The sequence below is a fragment of the Chrysochloris asiatica genome, unplaced genomic scaffold (assembly GCF_000296735.1).
Source record: "Chrysochloris asiatica unplaced genomic scaffold, ChrAsi1.0 scaffold00239, whole genome shotgun sequence".
Lineage (NCBI taxonomy): Eukaryota > Metazoa > Chordata > Mammalia > Afrosoricida > Chrysochloridae > Chrysochloris > Chrysochloris asiatica.
The window spans coordinates 80,246-92,148 of record NW_006408757.1 but is presented as its reverse complement, the minus strand read 5'-3'; the positions used below and the strand labels follow the sequence as shown (position 1 = coordinate 92,148).

At 41.2% G+C, this 11,903-nt stretch overlaps 1 protein-coding gene across 1 annotated transcript in view; it reads left to right on the top strand.

Annotated features, from left to right (window-relative positions):
* Positions 1 to 779: 779 nt before the first annotated feature.
* ERCC6L (excision repair cross-complementing rodent repair deficiency, complementation group 6-like) overlaps positions 780 to 11,903 on the top strand; it is a 45,378-nt gene continuing 34,254 nt past the window's right edge. Inside the window, exon 1 of the mRNA XM_006873402.1 lies at positions 780 to 847. Within this exon, the coding sequence (XP_006873464.1) occupies positions 780 to 847 (68 nt within the window). The remainder of the gene's footprint in view (positions 848 to 11,903) is intronic.

The window sequence follows — 11,903 nt, the reverse complement described above, 5'->3', positions numbered from 1 at the left end:
CTACAGCAACACACAAGTTTTCAAATATTGAGTGTAAATTCGTGTTAGAGGAACCCCAATGACTGTCTCTTTACCAGTATGTGAACAAGGATAAGTTTTGTTAGTACTCAAGCTGCTATGTTGCAATCCTCAAACAAACCAATTAAACTTAGTTGCCACATTTTATTTTCGAAAATGTGATGACATCTCAGTTGGAGCTTCTGAAAAATAGGTGACCATACAACACAGTATTACTTAGTTCTTAAATGAAAGCTCTAATTTGGTTCTTGAGACCCTTCTTCAATACCAGTCAAGGGGTTTGAATTCAAAGCACGCTCAGCATAGGTGAGTAGGTTAAGGTTTATCGGGAGGTGAAGGGGGCGCAAATTGGTGGAGGAGGTCTCTAGGACTCATTATTACTCACAGGATTAAAAGATTACATACATACCTCTCCCACACATACCACACACTACGCACAAGCTCCCTCCCACACACTCCCACATACATAACCCCACACTCCCCATTTCATACTCCTCCTCCTTCAAAACACAGAGGAATTCACCACAGCAAGGTTTGGATTGGAAATGAAAGGCACGACAGAACACTTCTCATATTGTGCTGAGAGGGCCGCGATCGCCACCTAGCCGCGGTGCGCGTAGGTGCAGGTGAGTGACCCCTTCGTGGGCGGGGCAAGGCGTTGTGACTGTTGGCTCCGCCCCCCTACGCACTCGGCGCTGTGCAGGACGGGAGTGAGCGGAATTCAAACCCCGGCAAGATAACTGGATTCTAGACTGAGGATGATGGAAGCGTCTAGAGGGTTTTCAGAAGCCGAGGCCTTGAGCCCAGAGCAAACTGCCCATTACCTGAGGTACGTGTGGGCCGCTGCGCAGGTCTAGCTGGGAAGCCCTGTCCCGGGTGGAGGTGGCGTGGTCTTCAGATCCCAGAGCCCAAACGGCGGAGGCGGAGCCTTGTGAAACGAAAGCCGGCGCTCTCTTTGGAGCCGGAAGTGGAATCCGCCTTGGTCTGGGACCAGGATTCTAAAGCTTCCATGCCCACCTCTTTTGGTTAGATAGTCCTCCGGTATAAGTTCTTTGAAAACGAGGACTCCTTGACCAATTCATCAAACCCTTTTTCAATCGTTCCGATTACCACGTCCCACGCATGCCTAGAGGGTAAGCAACCCACTGCCATCTAGCGGATTCCGACTCGTGTTGTTAGTACTATCGAGTCAGTTCTGATTCCTAGAGAACTTGTATAGGGTTTCCAGAGAGCTGCTGGTGAGTTTGAACCACCGACCCTAAAGTTCAAACCTACCTTGCGGCCGAGTGCTTATCCTACAGCGCCACAGCAGGACTCTTTCTCTCTATATATACATAAGGTTTCCAAGGCTGTAAATCTTTACAGGAGCGGAAAGCCTTCCCTTTCTCCCTTGGGGCTATTGATCTTGGGTAGCAGTCTAGTGCACGTCCTAACAGTGCTGCCAGAGATGAGTAAAACACGGTCCCTGCCCCCACACTGTTTAAATCTCATTGTTAAAACGGAAAGGTAAACCCAATAATTGCTTTAATGCTTGATAAACGCTGTAACAATATACATAACAGATGCAGTGTGTCTAATAGGTATAATAATGTTCGCACAGAGGAGGGAATGGCCAACTGAGGTCTGAGTTGAAAAATGAGTAAGCATTCACCAGATAGCTGGTGACTGGGTTTTTTTTTCCCCCCCTCTGAAAGGACTGTACCAGGGCACTTAAAAAAATCCCTCATATGTGACATAAGAAGTGATGGGGGCTTCAGGTGCTGTTTGTAGCCTGTAGTGTGACGTTGTTGTTGTTAAGTACCGTGGAGTCGGTTCTGACTCATAGTGACCCTGCACAGGATTTCCGAGGCTGTAAGTCGTTACGGGAGCAGACGCCTCATCTTTCTCCCGCGGAACCGCTGGTAGTTTCGAACTGCCGACCTTGAGGTTAGCAGCCCAATTCGTAACCACTACGCTACCAGAGCTCCTTAGTGTGACATTGGTAGGAAGCAAAGTGTAAGGGGGGTGGCCTCAGATTGAACAGAATTTATATGCTGGCCTATTCCTGGTGTGGCGCTGTGGGTTAATGCACCAGACTGCAAAGCCGTTTGAACTTCAAAGTCGGCGGTTCAAGTTCACCAGCCGCTCCTTGGGAACCTATGCAGGGTTGCTATGGGTCGGGATCGACTCGATGGCACTTAACAACAACAGCAAAGGCAGTATGGAGTCCTGGTGTGGCACTGTGGTTGGTAAAGCACTGGTCAGTTTGAGCCACAAGGTCTGCACTTCAAACTCACCAGCTGCTCCTTGGAAATCCTATACAAGGTCGCTATGAGTCAAAACTGACCCCGCTTAACAACAACAAAGGAAGTATAACCTATCCATTTGGGTCAGGTACGCTCAGAGCCCTGTCTGGGGCATGGCAGGTATTGCACATGCCCTGGGAACCATTTGAGGGCACCAATGAGCAGTTCCATCTCCTACTCTGAGAGATCATTCAGCGATTTAAAACTGATTGTCAACTGCCCAGGGCACATCTTTCAGCCAAACAATGTTGATTGGTGCCTTCCAATTGGTATAGTGTTTCCAAGGAGCCACTGACCATGCGGTTAGCAGTCCAGTGCTTATCCTACAGCGTCACACTATAAAGTGAACAAGAAGTCCTGGTTTAAATGTTGGAAAGCTAACTGAAAGGTCGGTGGTTTGAACATTGAGAAAGATGAGGCAGTTGGCGTCTGTAAAGATTTACAACCTTGGCGACCCTATGGAGCAATTCTACTCTACCATATAGGGTCAGTATGAGTTAGAATCAACTAGACAGTGTTGTTGTTAAATGCCATCGAGTCGGTTCCAACCCATAGCAACCCTTTGTAGGGTTTCCCAGGAACAGTTGGTGATCTTGAATCTCTGACCTTGCGGTTAAAACCGACTTTGCAGTTTAGCGCATTAACCCACAGCGCCACACCAGGATGATAGTGGGTTTATAAGGTGAATAGTAACATTAGGGAGGAATGCACTCCTTAGAGCAATCGACCAAAGGTGATCAAAAGAGCAACAGAGATAAATCTCAGAAAGCAGGAATGGATAGGAAGGAAGGACAAATGGAAATGGTAAACACAGGAAGTGGGAAAAGTGCTGTTACATTGTTGTTGTTAGTGACATCAAGTCAGTTCTGTCTCATAGCTACCCTGTATAGGGTTTCCAAGGAGTGTCTGGTGAGTTTGAACTTGCCTACCTTATAGTTCAAACCGATCTTGTGTCCAGTGCTTATCCTACAGGACTCCTTTACATTGTAGGGATTGCCATCAATGTCAGAAAACATGATGTGTATGAATTGTTGAATGGGAAAGCAGTTTGCTCTGTAAAATATCACCCAAGTCATAATAAAAAGTAAAAAAAAAAAAAAATCAGTTTTCCATAGGCGATAACACCTCTATGTTCCCTTGAAAGGTTTTAACTTGGAGAATGAGAATTGCTTTCTAACTGTATTTATTGGCTGCCAAGAGAGGAGTCCTGGTGTGGCGTTGTGGGCTAATGCGCTAGACTGCACAGTCTGTTTGAACTGCAAGGTTGGTGTTTCAAGCTCACCATTTGCTCCTTGGAAACCCTCTAGAGGGTCCCTATGGGTCGGAACCAACTCAATGGCATTTAACGACAACAAGGGAGGAGTGATTGGGGGTTGAGAGGCCAATTAAGAGCCTGTTGTATTTTAGATGAGTGCTTTGGTTCTAAAAGTACCTGACAGGATCTAAATTGCAGGGCTGGCCTCTGGGATTTGCTCCAAGAGAAGGGAAGGAATCAATGGCAGAGGGCTTACCAGGACTTAATAAAATAACAACCAAATCAAACCTGTTGCCATCAAGTGATCTCAACTCATAATGACCCCGCAGGACAGAGTAGAACTGTCCCGTAGCATTTCCTACGCTGTAATCTTGACCGAAATGGAGTCCTGGTGTGGCACTGTGGGCTAATGCATCACATTGCAAAGTCATTTGAACTGCAAGGTCGGTGGTTCAAGCTCACCAGCTACTCCTTGGAAACTCTATACAGGGTCGCTATGGGTCGGAATCTACTTGACGGCAGTTAACAACAACAGCCTTTACTGAAGGAGCTTTGGTAGCGTAGTGGTAATGAGTTGGGCTGATAATTTCATGGTCAGCAGTTCGAAACTACCAGCGGATCCATGGGAGAAAGATGAGGCTTTCTGCTCCCATAAAGATTTACAGCCTGGGAAACTCTATGCAGGGTCGCTATAAGTCGGAACCAACTCCACAGCACATACCACCACCAACAATCTTTACCAAAGCAGACTGTCATATCTTTCTCCTAGACTTAATAATGTTGTTGTTCAGTGCCATCAAGTCAGTTCCAACTCATAGCAACCCTGTATTGGGTTTCTGAGGAGCATAAAGTCTAGTAAACATCCAGTTCTGAGGCCTTAAAAGATCTGGGGAGAAAAAAGTGGATGTATGTACATGGTGAACTCAGAAGGCTTTTACTTTTGTTACCCACTGTACTTCATTGCCTCCACAAAACCCTTTCTCCTGAACATGATACACACAGTTTAAAGTCTTTGCGTTGTCAATAAAGTTCAAGTAAACATCCTTCTGGTATTCTCTGCTTTCAGCCAAGATCCATTCTTACATCAGCAATGATATCCCACATTCCATATCCTCTTCTGAATCGAACTTAAGTTTCTAGCAGTTCCTTGTCTTCGTACTGCTGCAGCCATTTCTGAATTAGCCTCAGCAAAATATTACTTACATGAGATATGATATTATTCGATGATTGCCACATTCCACTGGGTCACCTCTCTTTGGAATGGGCACAAATATGGATCCTTCCAAGTGGTTGTTTTCCAAATTTCTTGACAGTTGTTGTGAAGTGCCATCGAGTCGGTTTCAACCCATAGCGACCCTGTATAGGGTCTTTCCAAGGATGAGCTTGAACTGCCGACCTTACAGTTCAAATGACTTTGCAGTCTGGCGCATTAACCCACAGCACCACACCAGGACATAGATGAGTGAGCACCTCCAATGTGGTGATAGTTTGTTGAAAGATTTCAGTTTGTATTTCGTCAGTTTCTTGAGACTTGTTTTTCATCACTGCCTTCAGTGCAGCTTAATCTTCTTCCTTCTGCATATGATCCTTCTTGAAATCATTGACCCTTTTCACAATTATTGACCCTTCCTCTTTGTTTCTAACTTTTGCATTCCTATTACCTGTAATTATTTGTACATCTTGATTGCATGTATTAATTTCAGATTGAAGAAGTTGTTAGAATTCTTCAATTTCATCATCACTGGCTTTAGCAGTTGGTGAGCAAATTTTAATAATAGTGATATTTACTGGTCTTACTTGTGTTGTTGTTAAGTGCCATCAAGTTGGTTCTGATTCATAGTGACCCTATATGGGGTTTCCAAGGAGTGGCTAATGAGTTTGAACCACCACCCTTGTGGTTCAAACTGACCTTGCAGTCCAGTACTTTATCCCACAGCGCCACACCAGTACTATTATCCTAGTGTTGTATTTCAAGATAGATCTTTTTCTTTTTTTTGACTTATTGTAAACTGAGTGACAATTCACAGAGCAATCATCAGTTTTACATTTAACAAATCGTATTCTTTGCTTCATTACAATGATTGTAATCCCTTCCATGTACCCTCAGCTAACTTTAACTTTTGCGTTCTTCCCTGTATCTCCTGCTACCATCATCTTCCTCTGCCTTTTATATTGCTTACCCCATCACCCATGTTAACATGTGTCTGCCCTCTAGCCTATGAAAAATTTTCATAACCCATCCCTGTAACCATCATAGAATGTGTCTTTTATCAAGAAAACCTTAACAACAACATTCGTTGTTGTTGTTAAGTGTGTGGAGTAGGTTCCAAATTATAGCAACCCTGTATAGGATTTCTGAGGAGCAGCTAGTGGGTTTGAACAGCCTGACTTTATGGTATGAAGTCCAGTGCTGATCTTACATCACTATTGCAACATTGGTCTCATACAATATTTGGCCTTTTGTGATTGACTAATTTCAATCAGCGTAAAGTCCTCCAGGTTCATCTATGTTGTGAAGTGTTTTGCAGATTCGTTGTTATTCTTCAACGTTGCGTAGTATTCCACTGTGTATATGTACCAATATTTTTAAACATTCTGTTGATGGGTATTGCTGTTGATCTCCATGCTTTGATGTCTCTCTCTTTTTTAGCAAAACAGAAAATACATATTTTAAATGTCCAAAGGTCACATTTTGTAAGCCAGCCTCCTGCCCATAGACACACAGCCTTTCTCAGTCCACAGGCCTAGAGTCCTTAGCTGCTTTCTCTGTGCCACCATCTCTCCCACCGTCTCTGCTGTCACCATTTTTCTGTGTGGGATCTCATGTTTCATTCATGCTCTTCCTTCTTGATGATCCTGGGGTCCTCTATTCCTGAAATGAAAGATTAACTACCCCACCCCCCCTTTTAGTTGCACTTTATGTGTCTCTTGTAGACAGCATCTTGAAGGATACTGTTTTCTTATCCATTCTATGATTCTCTGTCTGTTGACTGGTGCATTTAATCAGTTTACATTCAATGTCATTATCCATAGGTATGAATTGATTGCTGTCATTTTGTTGTGTGTGTTTTTTGTGGTGCTGCTGGTTTCTGTGTTCCACATAATTTTCTGTATGGAGGTCATTTTGTTTGTGGGTCATCTTTTCATTTTCATTTCTGTTGCATTAATGTTTATTAAATCTTTTTGATTTTCCTTTTTAAAGTTTTGATGTACAGGTGTATTAATTTTCTTTGAGCTTACGCTGTAATTTATTATCCCCCCTCCCCTTTTTAAACCATCTGTTTTATCTCGAAATCTACTTGACTTCCTTGGCATTTGGAAGTTCTGTACCTACACTGTTTCCTCTTTTTGCTTTGCAGTTGATTTCCTTATAAATTGATGTCTCTGGTTCCCTATTTTCAGTCCTTTTTTATAGGTCTGTATTTTGTGTTCATATCTTTTTTTCTTTACTTTTTGTGAATTGAGTGAAGGTTTACAGACAGATCTTCAGCTTTATATTCAACAAATTGTGCACTTTGTTTCAATTATTACAGTCTTCTCCATACAGTAACAGTTAGCCCTCTTCCTCCCTGTAGTCCCTATTTGCTTTCCACCCACCTTCCTATCCCTTCTAAGAAACCTTGTCTTTTAGAAAATGCTGCCATTTTTATTTTGAATGATTGGCCATTCCATGGTGAACATACCTTACTAGTGTTGTTGATACCTCCAAAGCAAACTGCTTGCTTGATATTAAAACAGCCAGTCTGCTTTTTTACTGCAGGTGTTTCTTCTGTTCTCCCAGCTGTTCTGGGTTGGCCTGTATATCTTTTCAAATGGGAATTTCTCAACTCAGAAGGTTCTGGGTGTGGCTCAGGATTCCACCTAAGGCCTTATACTCTACAAAAGCTTAACAAGAAGCCTATTTCACTGAGAAAATTCCAACTCCCCTTTTAGCAAATCCAGTCAGTTGTGGACTGAAAAAGAGCTTGCAAGCTTTCTGTAATCATAATTCTCAGTATTCATTTCTATCACACATAAATCTACTTTATAATAGTAGGCAGGGGAAACCAGTATTCACAAAATAGTCAAACACACAAACATTTCCCCCCTCCTTTACCCATTCAGCCTATGTCTTAATCCATATATATACTTACAGAACATTTTGTTCCAAGGTTATGTATAAATCACTGTTTACTTCTAACCCATTTAGGCTATGCATACCTCCCTAAGTCTTACCCTATTTTCATTGTTCATGTGCCACCCTCCCTCTTCTTGTGTATTGCTCTCCCACTCATCACAGGATTAATGTGTGTGTCTACCCTCTAGCCAGTGAATTACTCTCCCCTCCCTCCCACTCCTGTTAACCAACAAAGAGTGTTTCTTTTAGTATAGAAACCTTTTTCTTAAGCTTTTACAATAAAGGTCTCATGCAATATTTGTCCATTTGTGATTGGCGTGGCACTGTAGGATAATACATTTGATCGCAAGGTCGGCTTGAACTGCAAGGTCAGTGGTTCAAACTCATCAGCTGCTCCTTGGAAACTCTATACAGAGTTGCTATGAGTCAAAAATGACTCTATGGCACTGAACAACAACAATTTCAGTATAATGTCCTCCAGGCTCACCCATGTTGTGAGGTGTTTTGAAGATTATCATTATTCTTCAAGGTTCCATAGCCTTCTGTTGTGTGTATGTACCAAAGTTTATCCATTCTTCTGTTGATGGGCACTTAGGCTGTCTCCATCTTTTTGCTATTATGAATAGTGCTGTGATGAACATTGATGTGCATTTATCTACTCATGTTCTGGCTCATGTTTCTTGTGAATATATACCACGTAGAGGGATTGCTGGGTCATAAAGTATTTCTATTTCCAACTTGCTGAGGAAGTGCCGTACCGTTTTCCAAACCAGCAGTGTAGGAGGGTCCCAGTCTCTCCACACCCTTGCCAGCATTTTTTTTTTTTTTTTTTTTTTTTTTTTTTTTTTTTGAGCTTGGCTGTTATGCTGGTGTGAGATGATATCTCATTGTTGTTTTGATTTGCATCTCTCTAGTGACTAATGATTATGAACATTTTTTATAGGCTTGTTGGCTGCCTGATGAGGTGAGGTGTCTGTTCATTTCCTGTACCCATTTTTAATTGGATTGTTTGCCTTTTTCTTGTAGAGGTTTTGTAGTTTTCTATAAATTGTAGCTATTAGTCCCTTTTCTGATACATCCTTGCAAAAACATTTTTTTCCCAATGTGTGGGCTCCCTTTTACTCTTGTAATTTTTTTTTAAAGTTTTTATTGTGAATTGAGTGAAAGTTTAAATGGGGGAACATCAGTTTTACATTCATTTCATTGCAGTGATTACAATGGTGCATCACCGTTCAACAATATTTGTTTCTATTCCCTCTGTGTTTTTTTTGTGTTTGTTTTTGTGTGTACACAAAAACACTCAGGAATATATAATCATTTAAACAACCAAAGGGCACATTCTACAAGCTTGTCTTTTGGCAAATCTTTTGATGCACATAAGTTTCTAATTTTTGTATGTACCAGTCATCTATTTTGTCTTCTACTGTTTGTATTTTGCAATGTTTGGTAATGTATATATACCATGCATTAGAGCCCCAATGTTTGTCCCTAGTTTTTCATTGAGGATCTTTATAGTTGTATGTTTTACATTTAACTCTTTAATCCATGTTGAGTTTGTTTTTGCATATAGTATGAGATTTAGATCTTTTTTTTTTTTCATTCTTTTTCAAATGAATTTATTGAATAGACTATTTCTTCCCCACATAATGTGCTTTGGCCCTTGTTCAAAGATCAGTTGGCTGTATATAGATGGATTTACTTCTGGGTTCTCAATTCTGTTCCATTAATATATGTATCTTTAATTGTACCAGCAACAGGCTGTTTTTGACCACTGTAGCTGTGTAATAAATTTCAGTCAGGGAGTAAGAGGCCTCCAACTTTGTTCTACTTAAGCAGTGCTTTGCTTCTTTAAGTTTTTTTTCCTTTCCATATAAAGTTTGTGATCATTTTTCTATCTCTTTAAAGAATTTTGTTGGAATCTGGATTGGGATTGCATTACATTTTCACAATGTTAAGTCTTCCTATCCATCAGCATGCTATATTTTTCCATTTTTGTAAATCTCTTTTGGTTTCTTGTAGTATTTTGTAGTGTTCTTTGTATAGTTCTTATTTTTCTGGTTAGATTTATTCCTAAATATTTCATCCTTTGGGTGGCTATTGTACATAGAATTGTTTTCCTGATTTCCTTTTCAGAGCTGTCTTTATTAGAATAGAGGAATCCAACTGATTTTTGCATATTGACCTTATACACTATTACTTTGTAGAATCTTCCAATGAGTTCTAATAATTTTTTTTGCTGAGTCTTTGGGATTTTCTACATAGAGGATCATATCATCTGCAGGTAGATAGTTTTACTTCTCCTTTGTTAATTTGTTGTTGTTGTTGTTGTTCACAAGTGCCGTGGACTCAGTTCCGACTCATAGCGACCCTGCACAGGGTTTCCAAGGCTATAAATCTTTACGGGAGCAGAAAGCCTCATCTTTCTCCCACGGAACAGCTGGTAGTTTCGAACTGCTGACCGTGAGGTTCATAGCCTGATTCATAACCACTATGACACCAGAGCTCCTAAGGATGCCTTTAATTTCCCTTTCTTGCCTTATAGCTCTGGCTGAGACTTCCAATACAATATTGAATAGGAGTTGTGATAAAGTGCATCCCTGTCCAATTCCTGTTCTCAAAGGGGATGCTTCCAGTTTTTCTCCATTGAGCTTGTGTTTACTGCTGGTTTTGTATGGTGGTTATGTGCCATGGAGTCAGTTCCAACTCATAGAGAACCTGTACAGGGTTTCTGAGGCTATAAATCTTTACAGGAGCAGAAAGCCTCATCTTTCTCCTGCGGAACAGCTGGTAGTTTTGAACTGCTGACGTTGCAGTTCACAGCCCGACTCGTAACCCCTATGCTACCAGAGCTCCTTGTTGGTTTTGTACATATGCTCTTAATTATGTTGAGGAATTTTGCTTTAATTCCTACTTTGTTGATTGTTTTTATCAAGAATGGGTATTTTGCTTTAATTCCTACTTTGTTGATTGTTTTTATCAAGAATGGGTGTTGGGTTTTGTCAAATGTTGTTTCTGTATCAGTTGATATGATCATATGATTCTTTTCCTTTTTAAATTTTTAAGGTGGATTGTGTTGATTGTAAGATTGAAACATCCTTGCATCCCTAGTATGAATTCTACTTGTTCATGATGTATTATTTTTTTGATGTTTGTTGCATTCTGTTGGCTAGGATTTTGTTGAGAATTTTTACATCTATGCTCATGTGGGATATTGGTCTATAAATTCCTATTTTAGTGACGTCCTTGCTTGGTTTTAGTATGGTTGTTTGCATCATAAAATGTATTTGGAAATTTTCCATCCTATGTTCTGGAATAGTTTCAGTAAAAATTGATGTCAGCTCTTATCTCACGTTTGGTAGAATTCACTAATATTCTGTTATTAGCCTTTTTATTTCCATTGGTTCTGTTGTGATGTTACCCATATTGTTTCTTATGCATGTTATTTGCCTCTTCTCCCTTTTTTGTTAGGTTTGTCACTGGTTTGTCAATTGTATTAATCCTTTCAAAGAACCAGTTTGTTTTTTTTTTTAAATGTTTTATTGTGAATTTTGTGATAGTTTACGTGGGAGAACATTAGCTTTCCATTCATCCTATGGTATATCATGTTTCATTGCCATGGTTACAGTCTCCTCCATGCATCATCAACCAACCAAAGGGTATACCCTGGTCGTCAGCACATGGCCCCTCTCCCTCTATGTTTCTAGAGTTCCCAGCTGCTCCATCTCTCCATGTCATCATCTGCCTCCATCTCTGGCGTCACTGCTTCTCTGGGTAGGGTCCCACACTCCGCTCTTTTCCCTTGATGGTCCCAGGGACATCTGTTCCTGGACTGCAAAGTCAACCACTCCCTTCGTTTTGCTAGAAAATTGTCTACCTTTACATTTCCAACCCTCACAGTCAGTCCTGATAGCAGTTATTCACTGTTGTGCCACACGAGTACCATCCCCATCTCCTTTCATCAGCCCCGCCCAGACAGATTGGATACTACTCAGTGGAGATTCTACCTTCCTCTGCACCCTCTGGAGCTAGGCTCCTTCTTAAAAGCTTGTAAGCCAGTCACTTCTTGCCTTTGTAGCCCGATGTCCAAGTAGCCCATCCTTGTCTACCTGGGTATCGAGGGGGTGGGAATGATCCTCGCTGTAAAGATTTGTTCCCTCTTTTGAGCTACTGCATCCATAGGTGTAGGTCAAGTTCATCAAATTGTATCAGATTACTCTTTTTTTCCTCT